The sequence below is a fragment of the Schistocerca serialis genome, chromosome 11, assembly GCF_023864345.2.
Source record: "Schistocerca serialis cubense isolate TAMUIC-IGC-003099 chromosome 11, iqSchSeri2.2, whole genome shotgun sequence".
NCBI classification, from domain to species: Eukaryota; Metazoa; Arthropoda; class Insecta; order Orthoptera; family Acrididae; genus Schistocerca; species Schistocerca serialis.
The window spans coordinates 84,906,269-84,926,839 of NC_064648.1; the positions used below are offsets into that span (position 1 = coordinate 84,906,269).

The 20,571-nt window shown below is 41.2% G+C and overlaps 1 protein-coding gene across 1 annotated transcript in view; it reads left to right on the plus strand.

Annotated features, from left to right (window-relative positions):
• The window catches only part of LOC126426480 (uncharacterized), a 138,436-nt gene that overhangs the window by 57,755 nt on the left and 60,110 nt on the right, over nt 1-20,571 (plus strand). The window contains exon 4 of the mRNA XM_050088391.1: nt 7,155-7,282. Coding sequence (XP_049944348.1) covers nt 7,155-7,282 — 128 coding nt within the window. The remainder of the gene's footprint in view (nt 1-7,154; nt 7,283-20,571) is intronic.

A 20,571-nucleotide genomic window follows, 5' to 3' on the forward strand; every position in this document is an offset into this window, starting at 1 on the left:
TCGCCAGAAAAATGTATACGTTCTTTGTCAGCCTCTATTTAGATATCGATATTATCATTCGATTCGAGTTACGAGTGTGTTGAAGTATGGTCTCTGGTTCAACAGCTGTAAGTACTTTCTTCTCGGTATTGAGAAAACACGATGGTTGGACATTTGAGCAACGAAAATGTGTTGTGAAGTGGTTTTTCAGGTCTGATAATGGCGATGAATTGCAACGTCAATGGAGGCGGGAGTTTGAAACAAAACCGCCAACCCGCCTAACAAACGCATCATTGACACGTTTGAAGTGCATGGAACGATTTGTGATGTTCAGAAAGGAAGATCAGGAAGACAGAGTACAGCTACAAGTCCTCCTTCGTCGGCTCTTGTGTTGGAAACGTTCGTTAATTCTCCACAGAATCCTGCATGTGATGTGAGGGTTAGCAGTGCAAGTTTACGATGAAATCTGAAAGCTGCAAAGTGGAAAGTTTACATTCGAAGATTACTGAACCCGATTAATGAAGACGATCCCGATCGCGGAATGCAATTTTGTGAATGGTATCAGCAAAGTGATGACGAACAATTTGTGATGAAGGTAATGTGGAGTGATGAGGCACAATTTAAAATTAAGGGAACCGTGAATAGAGACAACAGTGTGCACTGGGAATTGTAAAATACTCATGTTTATGTGGATAAAATGGTCAGTCTACCAGGGGTTCATGCGTGGGTTCATCTAGGGGCCTGTTAGGACACTTTTTCTTTGATGCTACTGTCACTGGAGAAGTGTACCTGGGCATGTTATGCACAACAAATTTGCCAGGTGTACGTGTGCTTTATGGAGCTGACTAAGAGGTCTTCTACCAATAGGACACGGCGCCACCACACTACCACCGAGCCATAGGAGCTTTGCTGGATGACCATTTTCTGGGGCACTGGATTGGACGAAGAGGGCCCTTTAAGTTCCCTTCACTGTCGCCAGATCTCACACCTTTGGACTTTTGTTTGGGGGGGGGGACTGTGAAACATAGCGTCTATCGACATAAGCCACGCTCGCTGGAGGAACTTCGCCAGGAGATTCCAGCGACATGTGCAGCTATCTCCACTCTAGCACTGACTGACGTAGTTGCGGCGACCGCTCGTCGATCTGTTATGTGTGTAGATGCCAACGGTGAACATTTTTAACATTTAAAGGAATCATGTGCTAAACTGAAGGTTGTACAACACGTGCGATCAATTATGAAATGCGAAATAAGCACATAAGTAATACTTTTAGTTTCTTAAAGGGTGTGTACATTTTTACAGCGGACTCTGTAGTTCAATAGCATGTCAAGATAAATGACAACAAGAAAGTGTATGCAGAAGCATACACGAAACTGTCTACAATGATAGCAGATAACCGTGCAATAACAACTGTCCAGTCCAAGAACAATGCGTACTTCAAGTGGTCAATGCTAGCAGCATTGTATCCTGTTAATCAACATATGGTACTTATGAATAAATGTATTTTATATGAAAGAAATTAAATTTGTCCAAGGTATCATTTCCTGAAAAGCTGAGACATGTTCACATTTTCGAAGTACACAGTGAATACGACTGTAAATGTCTACCACATCCACTATTCAGTTTATGAATGGATGATTACAGAAAATAAGAGAGAGGACCAAAAATTTCGAATTGTACTGTTTCTTATCGTACAATACCATCGTGACAAGCATGTGAATCTATTAATGCTGTAGTTTACTGATATAAATAAATGTCATACATAAATTTACCATAATTAACAGAGCACATTTTTTCTGCTTATTAGATTTGAACTGTAGTATGTGCCTGTGCTGTTATCATTCCCAGGAAAAGTCAGATGCAAATTTAATTAAATGGTCAGCAGCATATTTCGTGCTGGCAAAAATTAGATTGTAAAATTTACAAAGTGAAGCAGCAAACTGGAACTACATCTCGTAATTTATGCCGGAATGGCATGCAAGTTAGAACTAGTTACTGCTTGTAATCATAGCACTTACTCTGATTCATATTCGGATCAGAACACTTGCAGAACTCATTCAGCATTGCGGCTATGACCAGGATTATTCCGAATTTAAATTGTGTTGAGTCAGCGACTGCATAATGGTTCACTGAAGAGCTCCATGCAATCGCCGAGAGTAAGAATTTATTACAAAATAAAAGGATGGATATGAGCTCTGAAGAAGAATTGCTGTTCACTCGTCAGAGGTCTGTGTATTGGCCTGGAGCTATTTGACGAAGGTGATGAAAATTGTCACCAACTCCCTGGTGCATACCGATTTGCATCACATGCAAGTTGCAGTGTGAATTACAGGTCTCAGTATACAGTGCCCGTCACATTCCATAATCTGAGCATTTGTAACAGGCATTTCTTGATCACAAACACTTGTAAGGAAAAGACAACTGATGGCAACAAAGAGATTAAATTAAATCCAGCTCATGTTTCTCTTCTGCTTTTGAATATGGAGAAATATATATCTTTTACGAATAGAATTGCTACATTGCACCAAAAGTGGTACTGCAACGTAAATTTATGACATATCAGTTCACTAAATTTGTTGATATGATTGGTTGAAAGGTGAGCCTCTGACCTGAAATCAGATGAACTCAATGTGACCAATGATCGAGACTGTCGAGACTCTGAAATAGTTAATTACAAGGGTAATTTTCTATATGAATATGTGATCAATGAATCGAATTTACTGGAATATCCCCTACATGTTGCAGTACCTTATTGTGTCTGGTATTGCTACCTCCGTAGAGTACGAATTTCGTGATTGAAAACGTACCAGACGATTCCAACATAGTGTACGATTTAGGACTGGATCTCTAATATTGCTAAAGTATTTACTTCATCATTTGCATTTGAATGTGCTCTTATGTTCGGAAAAGTGCCACCACCATCCTATAATAAGAAAGCAAAACACTACTTTCGATCTTATATGATATGAAAGACCATGTTTTTGGACATTTATTTATTTTCTGTTTGTTTTTAATATGTGATCTACATACAATAAATGACAACATTTGAGGTATAAATTAGCATATCTGAGCCTAACACAAATATTTTAACACATATGCTTTAGAAAAGTAATAATAATAGTAATACTAAATATCCATATACTACCCCTGGGAAGATAGATTTGGGATAGACAAGCTAAATCTAAGGGATGTTAGTTTGAAAGAAAATTTAGTCATGATTGAATTGGATGGGTTTAATGTAGTCTTCCATAAATCATTCACAGTGGGAATAGCCATTCTGGATACTTCGAAAATGCTACTTACCAACTTTCACCATGGGTACATATTAATCAAGTTTATGAAAAAACATGTAACACTGTGCTACATACACACCGATAGCTTAACTTACCACATCAAATCTCCCAATATCTTACTAGCATTTCAGGAGATATATGCACACAAGATTCGATAAGTAGGGATACCCTGAAAACAACAGCTACAGTATTCATCAGCGTGATAAACAAAGAAATGGTTGTTCTGATGAAGTATGCATTTAATGATGAACCTGTTATAGACTTTTTAACCCAATGAACAAAAATGTTTGCTCAATAGACCGAGTCTGGGTGTGTAATACGCAGAGCAAAAGATATAAAACAGTTGTCTCTTAATAGATTAACCATAGTTTGTTATAATTGTTGTGTAGTGAATTTGGAAGTCTGAACGACTCTCCACACACAATCTACGCAAAGGAACATGTTTCTACCGTTAAACAACACAAACTTGCCTTATATGATGATAAGCATCATATACTTCTCAATAAGGTAAATGCACTGGATCAAGACCATTATGACACGAAAAATAATTATAAGTAATTTTATTGTAATATATGTAAATAGTGGAAAAACGGTGAATAATGTAAATATCGAAAAAGTGTAAATAGTAGACGATAACTTTAGGTGAATATCATGCTTTAGTTTCTGATGGAAATTTAATGATCCATAATAATTGCTCAGCTAGTGAGAAACATTGCATGCAAGAAAGCTGCATATAAATACATTGAGTGAAAAAAGAATATAATAAATTTTATGCCTAAGGTTTGGTTTGATTTGGTTTTCCTTTCCATTCATTCCGTAATTTATGCTTCACACAGCTTAAAGTTAACAAGCTGTATCATTAGAAAATTGAGACATGAGGTGATCTCTCCCACATAGCAGGTGGGTCTTCACTATCAACCCCAGCATGTGTGTGTGTGTGTGTGTGTGTGTGTGTGTGTGTGTGTGTGTGTGCGCGAGTTTTTCTCTGTGTGTGTTTGGGTGGAGTTGGAGTCAGATATTTATAAAATGGTGTGTGACCACACACATGAGTGATGACATTTAATGACAATGTGGAGATGGAGAGAAGTCAAATTATATTTTGTATATAAATCATAAATGTGGAAATATTTTGTGCACAGATATATGTCAGAAGAAATTTAATGACAGGGCAGTGCTAGAAGGGGAGATAAGAAAAACAATTAATTTCAGTGATGAGACCATAGAGAGGGAAACTTGTTACAATATCGCTGAACAGTTTCTTACTTTTGCGGCAATTTAATACAGTTCTGGGGAAATTTATTTCAGATTTGGGGAAATCTGTTGGCCTTTGAGGGCAATTTATTATATAGTTTTGAGGGAATTTTCTTACAATTTTCATGTAACATACGCAATTTGTTACATGCAAGTCAGTCTGTTGAGATTTTGAGGACAGTGTGTCACAGTTTTCTGTGCTATGGAGGGAAATTTGTTAGTTTTGAGAGTAACTTCTTTCATGTTATAGGAAATTTGTTATACTTTTCGTTGTAACATGGTCAAGTTTTTACATGAAAGGAAGGTTTGGAGATTATACTTTACAATTTTGAGGAAATGTGTTGCGTTGTTGAGGCCAATTTGAACAGTGTTGTTGTAAGGTAGAGAACAGTTTCTTACAGTTTTTAGGGATATTTGGTACAGTTTCAGGGCAAGTTTTTATAATTTGGTTATCAATTTTTCACAATATTGCGGTAACTTTTTAGAGTATCTGGGACAAGTTGGTATATTTTTGTAACGGTTTTTTAAAGTTGTAGAGTAATTTGTTATAGTTTGTGGCAGTCTTCATGACTATTCCATTTCTCTAATAGTGAAACTTATGTTTTCTTTAAATGGTGACCTGTTCGATTTTTATAAATGGTGACTTCTGTTTTTATAAATGGAGACTCATTCCAACTTGTTAAAATCTAACCAGTAGCATTTTTTACAAATGGTAACTTGTCCCATTTTTAATGGTGACACATTCCATTTTTTTAAAATGGTGCCCAATTTCGTTTTTAGAAATGTTGACCAATTCAATTTCTATAAACAGTGGCCCACCTTTGCCCTTTTCTAAATGGTGACTCATTCAGTTTCTTGAAACAGCAATCCTTTCCGTTTTTATAGATCCTAACATGTTACTTTTTTTTAAATGATGACCCATTGTGTCTCATTAACCAGGGATATGTTTCGTTCTTATAAATTCCCATCATTCCATTTTTATAAACACTGAAACATTCCTTTTTCTAAATGGTAACTGGTTCCATTTTTTAAGAGGTGATGTGCTCTATTCTTATTAAAAGTGAAGCATTACAATTTTTTTACTGGTGGCTCAGTCAGTTTCTTTAGAGTGTGATCTGTTCCATTTTTATAAATCGTTACAGCTCCATATTCTTGAATGGTGAACCACACTCTTCTTATGAATAATGAACCATTCTGTTTCTTTAAACACTAACTTGTTTCATTTTTTAAATGTTGACTCATTTAATTTTTTTAAAGAGCGACCTATGCCACATTTTTTTAACTGGTGACCCATTTCGTTTCTCCAAACACTAACCATTTCATTTTTTAAACAGTGACCCATTAGTTTGTTCTTGTTGTGGTCTTCAGTCCAGAGACTGGTTTGATGCAGCTCTCCATGCAGTGACCCATTGTGTTTTTGAAACTATGACACATTTTGTTTCTGGAAGTGATGACCCATTGCATTTTTAAATGGTGATAGGTGTCTTTTCTTGATCACTCAGGGAGGTAGTGGTTTCCCATTACAATGGTGATTATTATCCCACTCAATAGAGTTTCATCAAATGAGCACCACTGCCCTCATCAAAAAGTATGTGTGTGTGTGTATGTGTGTGTGTGTGCTTGTTTGTTTGTTTGTTTGTTTGTGTGTGTGTGTGTGTGTGTGTGTGTGTGTGTGTGTGTGTGTGTGTGTGTGTGTGTGTGTGCGCGTGTGTGTGCATGCATATATGCACATATGCACATGTGTGCATGGATCAGTACGCCATTTTATGTAAATATCATGGAAAAAATCCAAATGGGAGCCTTTTCTTGCATCTTTTAAATATTACGCTGATTAAGCATGTGTATGTGTGTGTGCGTGTGTGTGTGTGTGTGTGTGTGTGTGTGTGTGTGTGTGTGTGTGTGTGTGTGTGTGTGTGCAAATGTTATGGAAATTATTTCACCTTGGTGCTAGAACATTACATAATTTTACATATCAGTTTCATAGTATGCAGTGATTGGCTGCAGACGGACTGGTGAAGAGTGCAAATCAAGACTGTGTTAGTTCACCATCTTGGATTTTGATTGACTGTTAAATTTTAACAGTACACCGTGACCGATTGGTTTTTATATTTCTCACTGCCAGAGCTGTGTTAGTTTTGTCTCCTAGCACTTTAATTGGCTGTTTCATTCTAATACTGGGCCATGATTGGCTGATGAGGTGGTGGGGTAGGGGAAAGGTATGTGGGGTATCAAGAATAACTGGGTGAGATTTTGATTAGCTCCTTTAATTTTAATAGTAGGCTCTGATAGTTTGGAGAGGGATGGGGAATGCAGTGTGTCTGGTTGATATCACTGACAAACTAATATCATCTGTGTATTAGCTCTCGATTACATGTTTACCACAGACCACTCTTTGTCTGCCTGATGTCCTATTTAGGTCTATCACTGGTAATGTTCTATCAAATCACTGGTAATGTTCTATCAAAGTGTCCATACTACAACTCTCATTATCTCCAATAGCGTACATTGATCTAATTCCAAAAAGTAAACTCTATGTTTATACACTCTTTGACCTGGTGAAGTGCACGTTGTGCTGCTACAAAAATCGGGTCCATTGAATTGTTTACTAGTATTTCATGTGTTATTCTCCAGAACTCGAGGCTGAGGTACCGGTGTTCCTGGAGTATCTCTCCAATTACTGGCGAGACTCCGTCCAGCTGCTCTCGCTCGGTGTGACGCATATCTCACAACTGTTCGTTCCCATGGCATTTGAACACGTGGTAAGTATTGTTTTCTGTTTTTCCTATTTTGACTTGTATCATACGAACGAGGTATGAGGAAATGGCACACATTGCCTCAAATAAGTTGTCAGTACTCGAATATGCTTCCCGATTTAACTGGCTCACACTGTCGTTTTGTTTGACTCTCCGATAGTAATGATAACTCTCTGCAAGAGTTCTGACCCACCTCTATGCCTGTGAACTTTGTTAAATGAAGAACAGAAACCCAGAAGAGGTGCGAATAGAAAGAAGGTCCTTTGTATACTTTTTCGTACTTTCCCAGAATTTCTTTAACAGATCTGGGAAGTTTTATATCACATCAAGCTACACAAGCCTAAGCCTCTTGGCTACATATTCAGTGGATATGTGTAGATATGTATTGGCTCTTCCCTCTCGTATTTTATATCTTCATCTCCCGAATTTGCTGATTCATGATCTCTTCCTCTAACGGGATATTAAGGTGGGAGGGCGGGGAAGGGGTTGGGAACGGGGGGGGTTAGATATTACGTAGCCATCAGTATTTAATAATGTGTCAGATGATTTATTTATTTATTTATTTATTTTTTTTTTTTTTTTTTTTTTTGCAGTGGTTTGGATGTCGTAAAGAAAAGCTGTAGCGGTTGTATTATACCGACAATGCAAGGAATACACACGTTTTCTTTTAGTTGAACTGTTGAGTACATCTGAGTTACTGGTAGCGGACATTCTGTTCATACCTAATAGCCGGCCGCTGTTGCCGAGCCGTTCTTGGGGCTTCAGTCTGGAACCGCGCTGCTGCTACGGTAGCAGGTTCGAATCCTGCTTCAGGCATGGATGTGTGTGACATCCTTAGGTTAGTTAGGTTTAAGTAGTTCTAAGTCTAGGCGACTGATGACCTCAGAATGCCTATAGTGCTTAGAGCCATTTGAACCATACCTAATAATTCAGCTTTTTACCACTATGAAATACTCTCTTTTGAAAAAAGGGAGACTATTGGTTCAAATGCCTCTGAGCACTATGGGAGCTAACATCTGTGGTCATCAGTCCCCTAGAACTTAGAACTACTTAAACCTAACTAACCTAATGACATCACAGACATCCATGCCCGACGCAGGATTCGAATCTGCGACCGTAGCGGTCACGCGGTTCCAGACTGTAGCGCCTAGAACCGCACGGCCACACCAACCGGCTGGGGAGACTATTGCACTCTTTTAAAACTGATGGGAAAATATTTGACAAAAGGTCATTACTTAGTAAATGATAGTGGTTTTATACCATATGTTAATATCTTTATTTTGATTTTCGCTAATCTTAAGAAAAATTTGGCATGTTTTAGTGAATGTAGCAGTTTCACTTTCAAAATTCCGGATTGAGGTTATAATTCCGAGACGTGTATCACTCAAATGTAGTTGCATCTTTTTTAATTACTTTTGATGGTGCCATAATATTATGGTAAGTAAAGAATTCAATACACACGTATGATACTTTCTCTAAATATTAAGTATGATCACCCGTGTACAGAGAGAGTAATGTCTACTTCTTAATGTTATTTACTCAACAGATCTGTTTACCTATGAGTAATTGTGTGTCATATAAGGTCCCCTCCAGTTTCCTTGTAGTGCAACAGCAATCTTAATTTGAAGGTGGTCAGATCTTACAAATAAATGGGTGCAAGTTAGAAACAGATCGCGTCCAGCTAATTTTAGAAACCGTCTGCCTAATCCCGTGACGAGGCTGCAGATAACTACCAACGATGAGAAGCATCTGCGGCAGTAAGGGAAAATGTTGACTGACTCAGTTTACAAATCTGAAAACGGTAGAAAACGCCTAACAATGATCTTCTCATTCAACTGACATAGCTCAGAGATGAAACTTCATTTGTGCCACAGAAGCTGGTGTTCATTCGTGTTGGTGCATTAAGTATCTGATTACAATTATAATGGGGTCTGTTATGATTCATTCCTACTGCTAACATCCACTCTAACAATTTGCTTCCATAGAAACTGTGTAAGCTGACATCTGTGCTCGTCAAATTACATCTTTTCCACGTGAAGGAGTATCCAGACGGCATCTTCTAATTAACCTAAATAGACTGACCGAAAAAAAAAAACTCAACACCAAGAAGGAGTTGTGAGACATAAATGAAAGTTGGTTGGTGGGTTTCTACATATGGAATACGATATCTATTCAAATTTCGCGCCAGTCGCATAAGTGTGCCACCAGAAGCATTACTATGAGGATGCAAATCAGGTCTGCCTTAAATACACGCTGCAACATTCGTGAGCGTCACACCTTTCAGACTGGACGTGGTAAATGAACGTTCGTCAAACATGCCGTTAAGGCAAGAGAGACACCATTATTACCACTTCACTGAGTTTGAATGAGGTCATGTAATAGAGCAATGACAAGCTGGATGTGTCTTCTGCGATATTGCAGAAAGGCTTGGGAGGAATGTAAAAATTGCAGATGGCTGACAGCTGTGTTCACAAGAATTTATTATCACGAAATGACTGCGCTACAGACGGTCACGTGTCACTACTGATAGGGAAGGCTATCGTGTTTGGCTTATCTCGCTCGTGCAGCAGCGATCTGAGCTGCAGTTGCCACCACGGTGGCACAACGAACTGTCAGAAGTCGGTCATTTCAAGGACAGCTCCGAGCCAGACGCCGTGTAGCGTGTATTGCATTGACGCAAACCACCGCCATTTACGACTTCAGAGCAGGGTGGAGGTCTGTTGCGTTTTGTGACAAAAGTTGGTTCTGCCCCAGTGTAAGTGATGACCGAATATAGGTTAGGAGAGATCCGGTTGAGGGCCTACAACCAACCTACCTGCGTGGCTGACAGACTGGACCTACACCTGGCGTGGCCGGCCGAAGTGGCCGGCCGAAGTGGCCGTGCGGTTAAAGGCGTTGCAGTCTGGAACCGCAAGACCGCAACGGTCGCAGGTTCGAATCCTGCCTCGGGCATGGATGTTTGTGATGTCCTTAGGTTAGTTAGGTTTAACTAGTTCTAAGTTCAAGGGGACTAATGACCTCAGCAGTTGAGTCCCATAGTGCTCAGAGCCATTTGAACCACACCTGGCGCTATGGTTGGGCTGCGGTTTCATATGACAGCTGGAGCACTCTCGAGATTGTCCCGTGCAGCCGACTGCTAATTTGTACGTCAATCTGCTGATTCTACCTGTTGTGCTGACATTCATGAACAACATTCCTGAGTTTTTTTCCAACAAGATAACAGTGGTCCACTTACCGTGTAGCTCAAAGTGATCCACCGATTGACGACATATTCTCTTGGCCTGCTCGACCGCCAGATCTGTTCACACTGAGCTCATACGGGACATCATCAGACGACAACTCCACCGTCATCCAAAAACAGTATAAAATGGTTCAAATGGCTCTGAGCACTATGAGACTTAACATATGAGGTCATCAGTCCCATAGAACTACTTAAACCTAACTAACCAAAGGACATCACACACATCCATTCCCGAGGCAGGATTCTAACCTGCCACCATACCGGTCGCGCGCTTCCAGACTGAATCGCCTAGAACCGCTCAGCCACAGCGGTCGGCCAGAAACAGTATAACCGTCCCTGTACTGACCGACCAAGTGCAACAGGTATGGAATTCCATCCCACAAAATGACATCCGACATCTGCACAGTACAATCAACGCACTTTTGCATGCTTGAATTCAGCATTCTGGTGCTTCCATCGGTTATTAATTATCTGCATTTCACATTGGTAATACATTATCTCCGGCTTACATTAACCTGTCATCTTGAAATGTCTTCACTTAAGTATGTTACCTAGACAAATGTATTTCCGAAATTCCGTTGCTCTACATTTATTATTTTTTGCGTTGCGATTTTTTTTTCCGTCAGTGTATATACCTCAGTGATGAATGTGAAAGTTCAACGATATAGAAAGTATGATCGGCGTCCAAGTTTACTAGCTAGAGAGGTCAGCAGGTACTGTAAAACAGAAAAAAAGATGGTGTTTTTAATTAATAAGGATTCTAAGAAGGAGGAATACAGGTGGTGATGGAATGGAATGAGCGTTTGGCGTCATTGGCCGGGAGGCCCCTTGTGGGGCAGGTCCGGCCGCCTTGGTGCAGGTCTTATTACATTCGACGCCACATTGGGCGACCTGCGCGCCGGATGGGGATGAAATGATGATGAAGGCTACACAGCACCCAGTCCCTGAGCGGAGAAAATCTCCGACCCACCCGGGAATCGAACCCCGGCCCGTCACGCTGACCACTCAGCTATCGGGGCGGACACAAGTGGTGATTAGTCTGCTGGACGAATTAACTCCTCCCACAGGACATAAACGACGTTTTTCTTCGTCACGCAACACTTCAAACCACAATCATAAGTAGTGACAGACGGGTGGAACAGCTGATTCTGACGTCTGGTACCATCGGTTGAGACCCCTCTGGCCAGGGCACCTGCTCTGAGCGTCAATGGGGTCGCTCCACGGTGGCGCGGCGAGCGGCGTCCTCTGCGGCATCTGGGGCTGTTCTGGTGGTCAGGTACGCGGACGACGTCGTCGGCTTCCCGGCTACTGGTAGAACTGTAGAAAGTGAAAAGGCGACGACTGTGCAACTCTCCTGCGTAAAGATCCTACAATCCTCGGCCAACAGCACGTGCATTGAGGTGTAACCTCAGCAATGCTATTGCGGCCGTTCTTAGCTGCGAATGGGAGAACTGCGTCATGACGTTATACACACTCTTCTGTCGCCATAGCAAATGTACCATAGCATTACTACCGTCGTAGATGTGTCAGTGCCAGATACTAAGGGAAAACATTCTTTCACGGAATTTCAGAGTTCTTTTCACTTTTGTGCACCACTCACACTTCTTTGCTATCTTACTCTGTATTCCAGCACCTTGCAGTCGACATCCTCGTCATGTTCCTTTTCTAGTCTACGGACGTACAAAATTTATCCACATTTTCAACATGATCGCTACCATAACTTTGCCAGTTCGTATATTTTTGTATTCCAGGACATCTGGCTGCCTGATTCAGACATGTTCTCTTCTTCATCAGGCGTTATCTCTGACCAAACTGTCAGCCTTTCGGTTAAAAAGAATTTGTACCAGCCTGTACCTCCTCAAACTTGTGTATTAACTGCCCCATTTGCTATGTTTTTATGACAGTTCACCCGAAACGTGCAAGGTATCTCCTTCACTGGAAGTTAACTTTTAGGCCATTTCTTACACAGATACTGGTTTGTGTTGTCATGGCTAACGCATTTTGGTGGACTTAGATATGCAAAGCAGACCTTTCCCATTTTCTCAGCTACCATAATGCCGGTGACCTTCTTCAGGTGTACAGTTTTACGTATTTGGAGAAAAGCTTGATAGTTACTGGAACTTGCGTTACTGCTCCTGTCGACATTCATCAATGTCCTAGTAGATGGGCCGCTACTATCTCTTTAGGCTCTCTCTGCAACTAAAAGTCGCTTAAATCTTTATTTTTAGCACTAATAGTTGATTTTCTGACAAATTTCACATGTTGTAGATAAATCATATTGGTCATGTTAAAAACTATGCAATCCAGTCTCCATATCTTCAGAAACCTCTTGGGTCCAAAATGTCTACAGCACTCCACGTTGCCTGCGTTTGTTGCATTTATGCACTCGATGATACATTAGGATTTTCTCTTCACCAGTGTATCTGTAACTCTTTTACACCAATGACAGAAATTAATCAGTGTTTTGCTCACGACGTATCGTTTTCAGTTTGTTGCGGACTCTGCCTTCGTCAGGCATAACTTTCATGTCGAGTACTCTGCTTTCAGTTATCGGTAGTTGTGCTTTTCGCATTTTAGGCCAAGCAGTAAGCATAAAGACTTCTTGGGCACGAAATTCTATTCAAAAAAATTGTTCAAATGGCTCTGAGCACTATTGGACTTAACTCCTGTGGTCATCAGTCCCCTAGAACTTGAACTACTTAAACCTAACTAACCTAAAGACATCACACACATACATGCCCGAGGCAGGATTCGAACCTGCGACCATAGCGATCACGCGGTTCCAGACTGAAGCGCCTAGAACCGCATGGCCACACCAGCCGACGAAATTCTATTGTCACGATATGTACTGCACCTTCAAATCACAGAGCTAAAGCCCATATTGCTAATCTCTTATGTTGCAGTTTGCTTATTAACAGAGATGATAAAGATTGGTGGTTCGTTACGTCTAAAGGTTTATGGCTGGCTATAAAATGTCAGAATTTCGTGAATCAGAACAGTACTGGCAGTGCGTCCTTTCCTGTCATTGAATGCTTCTGTTCTCTAGTCGTAACACACTTTTCCCAAAAGCGATGATCTTCCTCCTACACTTTGTCGATTTCATACAGATGGAGTCCCATCTACGCTCAGATCCCTCACAAGCTGAATGAGATGTTTGTAAAGATCTGGGTAGAACACTATTAGCGCGTTGGTTGATTGTTTCTATTTCATTCTGTTAACTTGCTTCGTCACCACCTTCCAGTCATTATCACACCCTGTAAGAGATGGCGAGGCCGTTCATGGCCTGGATCTACATCTACATCATTTTCCGCAAGCCATCTAATGGTGTGTGGCGGAGGCTACTTTCGGTACCACTATCTGATCCCTCCAACCCTCTTCAACTCGCGAATAGAGCGTGCGAAGAATGATTGTCGGTGAGCCTCTGTATTGGCGCTGAAATTTTAATAGTAAATCTCTCGGTGATGCACAACGCCTCTCTTGTAACGTCTGCCAGAGGAGTTTTTTTAGCATCTCCCTAACGCTCTCTCGCCAGCTAAACGATCCCGTGACGAAACGCACCGCTCTTCGTTGGATCTTCTCTATCTCCTCTATCAGTTGAAAAATGGTTCAAATGGTTCTGAGCACTATGGGACTTAACATCTGAGGTCATCAGTCCCCTCGAACTTAGAACTACTTAAACCTAACTAACCTAAGGACACCACACAAATCCATGCCCGAGGCAGGATTCGAACCTGCGACCGTAGCGGTCGCGCGTTTTCAGACTGAAGCGCCTAGAACCGCTCGGCCACACCCCCTCTATCAGTCCTACCTGTTAGGGATCCCAGGTAGATGAACAATACTGAAGACTCGGGCAAACAAGCGCCTTATAAGCCACTTTCGTAAATGAGTTACATTTCTTTAAGATTCTTCCTATGAATCTGGGTCTGGTGTCTGCTTTTCCCACTATGTGTTTGATGTGATCATTCCACTTAAGGTAGCTCTGGATAGTTACACCTGGATATTTTACGGCAAACGCTGTCTCCATCTGTTTGCCATCAACAGTGTAGCTGTACAGTAGTGGATTTCTCGTTGTATGTATGCGCAATATGTTACATTCATTTCCGTTCAGTATCAACTGCAACAGCATACACGTTTCATTAATTCTGTGCAGGTCGTTCTGCAAAATCTTGCTATCTTCTGGTGTTGCAGCTTTGGTACAGACAAATACGTCATTTGCGAGTAGCCTTAAAGAGCTACTATGCTTTCTACTAGATCATTTGTATATATTGTAAACAGTAACGGCCCTACCACACTTCCATGTGGTACTCCAGACATTACCTTTTCATCTCTCGATTTTATTCCGTTAAGAGCGACGTGTTGAGTTCTATCTGCAAGAAAGTCTTGAATCCAGTCGCAAGTCTGCTCCGATACTCCGTAAGCTTGTATTTTTATCATTAAACGGCACTGCGAGACGGAGTGAAATGTTTAACTGAAATCGGGAAACACGACATCAACCTGAGCGCCGTTGTCCGCTGCGCTGTGGATCTCATGGAGGAACAGAGCGAGCTGAGTTTCGCAGGATCTCTGTTTGTGGAGTCCATGATGATTTTTATAGAGATGTTCATTTTCCAAAACCGCCATAATTCTTGATCATAAAACATCTTCCATGACTGGGCAACAGATTGACTTCAATGATATAGGTCTATAATCGCTTCGGCCTGTCTTACAGCCTCTCTTAAAAACGGAAATGACCTGCGCTCTGGTTCAAAAAAATGGCTCTGAGCACTATGCGACTTAACTTCTTAGGTCATCAGTCGCCTAGAACTTAGAACTAATTAAACCTAACTAACCTAAGGACAGCACGCACATCCATAGCCGAGACAGGATTCGAACCTGCGACCGGAGCGGTCGCCCGGCTCCAGGCTGTAGCGCCTAGAACCGCACGGCCACTCCGGCCGGCTCCTGCGCTCTTTTCCAGTCGTGAGGTACCTTTTGCTGCTAGAGCGATCAACGTTAAAACACTGCTAGAAGGGACCAAGGAATAAGTAAGATCTTTTGTTGAGCAGTTTATGTAACGATTTGCTGTTGCGCACTTCATTGTTTTTTTTTTTTTTTTTTTTTTTTTTTTTTTTTTTTTTTTTTTTTTTTTTTTTTTGTCATCAGTCTACTGACTGGTTTGATGCGGCCCGCCACGAATTCCTTTCCTGTGCTAACCTCTTCATCTCAGAGTAGCACTTGCAACCTACGTCCTCAGTTATTTGCTTGACGTATTCGAATCTCAGTCTTCCTGTACAGTTTTTGCCCTCTACAGCTCCCTCTAGTACCATGGAAGTCATTCCCTCATGTCTTAGCAGATGTCCTATCATCCTGTCCCTTCCCCTTATCAGTGTTTTCCATATATTCCTTTCCTCTCCGATTCTGCGTAGAACCTCCTCATTCCTTATCTTATCAGTCCACGTAATTTTCAACATTCGTCTATAGCGCCACATCTCAAATGCTTCGATTCTCTTCTGTTCCGGTTTTCCCACAGTCCATGTTTCACTACCATACAATGCTGTACTCTAGACGTACATCCTCAGAAATTTCTTCCTCAAATTAAGGCCGGTATTTGATATTAGTAGATTCTCTTGGCCAGAAATGCCTTTTTTGCCATAGCGAGTCTGCTTTTGATGTCCTCCTTGCTCCGTCCGTCATTGGTTATTTTACTGCCTAGGTAGCAGAATTCCTTAACTTCATTGACTTCGCGGCCATCAATCCTGATGTTAAGTTTCTTGCTGTTCTCATTTCTACTACTTCTCATTACCTTCGTCTTTCTCCGATTTACTCTCAAACCATACTGTGTACTCATTAGACTGTTCATTCCGTTCAGCAGATCATTTAATTCTTCTTCACTTTCACTCAGGATAGCAATGTCATCAGCGAATCGTATCATTGATATCCTTTCACCTTGTATTTTTATTCCACTCCTGAACCTTTCTTTTATTTCCATCATTGCTTCCTCGATGTACAGATTGAAGAGTAGGGGCGAAAGGCTACAGCCTTGTCTTACACCCTTCTTAATATGAGCACTTCGTTCTTCATCGTCCACTCTTATTATTCCCGCTTGGCTGTTGTACATATTGTATATGACCCGTCTCTCCCTATAGCTTTCCCCTAGTTTTTTCAGAATCTCGAACAGCTTGCACCATTTTATATTGTCGAGCACTTTTTTCAGGTTGACAAATCCTATGAAAGTGTCTTGATTTTTCTTTAGCCTTGCTTCCATTATTAGCCATAACGTCAGAATTGCCTCTCTCGTCCCTTTACTTTTCCTAGTGCATTCTCAATTTTCTTTTCCATTCTCCTGTATATTACTCTTGTAAGCAGCTTCGATGCATGAGCTGTTAAGCTGATTGTGCGATAATTCTCGAACTTGTCAGCTCTTGCCGTCTTCGGAATTGTGTGGATGATGCTTTTCCGAAAGTCAGGTGGTATATCGCCAGACTCATATATTCTACACACCAACGTGAATAGTCGTTTTGTTGCCACTTCCCCAATGATTTTAGAAGTTCTGATGGAATGTTATCCATCCTTTCTGCCTTATTTGACCGTAAGTCCTCCAAAGCTCTTTTAAATTCCAATTCTAATACTGGATCCCCTATCTCTTCTAAATCGGCTCCTGTTTCTTCTTCTATCACATCTGACATATCTTCACCCTCATAGAGGCTTTCAATGTATTCTTTCCGCCTATCTGCTCTCTCCTCTGTATTTAACAGGGGAATTCCCGTTGCACTCTTAATGTTACCACCGTTGCTTTTAATGTCACCAAAGGTTGTTTTGACTTTCCTGTATGCTGAGTCTGTCCATCCGACAATGATATCTATTTCGATGACTTCACATTTTTCCTGCAGCCATTTCGTCTTAGGTTCCCTGCACTTTCTATTTATTTCATTCCTCAGCGACTTGTATTTCTGTATTCCTGATTTTCCCGGAACATGTTTGTACTTCCTCCTTTCATCAATCAACTGAAGTATTTCTTCTGCTACCATTGGTTTCTTCGCACCTACCTTCTTTGTACCTATGCTTTCCTTCCCAACTTCTGTGATGGCCCTTTTTAGAGATGTCCATTCCTCTTCAACAGTACTGCCTACTGCGCAATTCCTTATTACTGTATCTATAGCGTTAGAGAACTTCAAACGTATCTCGTCATTCCTTAGTACTTCCGTGTCCCACTTCTTTGCGTATTGATTCTTCCAGACTAATGTCTTGAACTTCAGCCTACTCTTCATCACTACTATATTGTGTTTAGAACGGCGATAGAAGCCACACAGCCCCTAAAAATTCGTAAGTGCTTCTTGCTAATGTGCATCATAATACTGCCTCCTATTTCTCCTTGTGTACTTTTATCTCTCCCAGCGCAAATACTTGCCCTAAGAATTTTTGTTTCTTGCATACCGAAGTCAAATTTCCTTAAGCTCCATTTAGCTCCAGCAATTTACAATTTATGAAAAATTTCCTCTAATGTTGCGAAATGTTCTCTCCTCTTACTGCTTGTGATCGAAATGTCATCTACATACAAGTTATATCTTTTCAATAAATCTTCGCTGAGAACTCTGTCCAGTTGATAAATGCTGATGTGGCACATTTAGCCCAATGGGTAGCATCTGATGTTGACAGTATTGACATCCACACAGGAGGGCGGTGCATCGTCTGCATTTCGGGTCCAATAACACATTTCGGTACCCTTAAGTCAAGTCTAAACTCATAAACGCTTTAATGCCTTTTAATTTCTGCAGAAATTTTTCGCTTGTAAATCAGGCACTCTTGTGGTATCCATTCTAAATATTTCCTCATCGGCTTTCTCCTCCAATAACATTAGATATTTACTACCCTCTGCACATTCACCAATACCTTCCTTTACCTTTAATCCGCTAACCCGAAGACTGGGGATTTTCATATCCAACCTTAACATCTCTTCACATGGATTTTTTTGAAATGATTCACATCTGAAATCCAGAATGCAGCACCAAATTAGTCCTGTAACCACATTCCTCTGGCAGGATAATCAAAGTCACTGCCTGTCATTCACCATTGCCTTCCTCTTCATCTGTTAGTGAGCTCTCAGCTGTTTCAGTATGTCTGTCCATATCTCACACTGCCACTTGTTGGATTTATCTCCATTGGCACTACATTACTTGTTCCAGCACGGCTCTCGGCCAAAACTGATGGGACTTGGCCATTACGTTATTGGTTGTCGCGTTTTTAGGACTGTTTTGATCCCATTCTTCGTAACCAATCAGATGGAAGTGCGCCCCTTTGACTCTTTCTGATATCAAAACACATAAGAATTACGACATGCTAGTGGGTACTGATATCCAATGACAACAGTTGAAAATTTGTGTAGGACCTGAATTCGAACTTGGGTCTCCTGCTTGCTAGGCAGATGCCACGACCACTGAGCCATCCAGACACGGTGGTTATCGCGACTATATGGACTACCCTAGCACGCCTCTCGCCAGACCCAAATTCTCAGTTTATGTGCACACTACTAGCATAGCGCCCCTGCCCATTATACTCATTACTCCCGGCGTTTCGCCTATTCCCATAAGAATTCGAACGTGGTGTTCATCTGCACTGTAGGGCTCGTTGACCATTCTCGCCTTAACCACACATATGGTGTCTGTTCGTTCGGACATGCCTGAGCGACCAGACACCACATGTATCTGACTGACATGTTTCGCGGCAAACTGTAAGCATGCGGCTGACCTTTGCCATGTCCTCTACTGTCATTCCATACTGCTCAATGTCTGTGTCAGTAGTTAGATGAGCCAAATTATCTCGCACGCGTTCGTGGTGCTCGCTTCCTACGCCAGTGTTTTCTCACGTCTCTCTTTTGTTTCTCCTTCATTTAGAGCAAAATGTGGTCGCACCTGCTCCACAGTTTCCATTATCGTGCAAATTATATGTCTATGAAGTTGCCGGTCGCCTGTGGCCGAGCGGTTCTACGCGCTTCAGTCTGGAGCAGCGCGACCGCTACGGTCGCAGGTTCGAATCCTGCCTCGGGCATGGATGTGTGTGATGTCCTTAGGTTAGTTAGGTTTAAGTACTTCTAAGTCTAGGGGAGTGATGACCTCATATGTTAAGTCCCGTAGTGCTTAGAGCCATTTGGACGATCTGAACTATGTACTTGAAGCGTTAAGCGCTGCATCTCGATTTCCTAATGGTTTGCAACACATTTCACTTCGTTCCTTAGCTTCTTGTTAATTGTCTGGCCAATGCCACTGTCAGGCGTACGTTGTAAATCAAGTTGCGCTATGTTAACGTATCTAGCCTTCTTGTCACATCTTCTACCTGTACAACTACGTCTTCTGGCCTTCCGTGTCAATGACTTGGTACTGTTTTCCATGTGTTGTTGTGTCTTACTTAAATGCGTATTATACATCCCTCCGATCTCTGTCCTTTTCCCATATAGCTGCGTGTTTCTTTCCCTTCTCCTGTTTGAGCTCATTGACTACCGTTTGTTGCTTTTCATGAAGACTTGCGATAATTTTCTTTTGGCTTTTTGAAACAAACAGTTTAAATTATTCGTATATCCTCAATTTTTCCTGAGTGTTTTTAATTTCTTCCCTAAGTTCATCATTATTTTCTTCTTTACTTTCCTGAAATTCCTTCGCAGTTTTTCCTTGACTTTGGTTCAAGTCTTTCGTAATGTTCTCTTGACAGCCATTCAATTCTTTCATCATTTTAAGTGGTGCCACTGTAAGCAACTGTCTGTTATCTAAAGAGGGCTTATGCTCGGTTTTACTACTATGTGTGGATCTCTTTAGGTCCTCCATTTTTTGCATCTGTACTGCTTCGGTTTCACTCACACCTAACTCCATCGTTAGTTCCATGTCTATCGATTCTTTCTCAGTCACGTCCTGAAAATCGAAATGTTTGAATACCGCACTATCATATTCTCCTTCTTTATCATGACAAGCTCCCACATTATCCATTTGTATTTGATTTCTTATCAACTACTTTTTTTAAGATTTAAATGAAGCCTAACATTCTCTATGCACAGACTTGGTCACACACATAATGGCTCAAAGTTTCC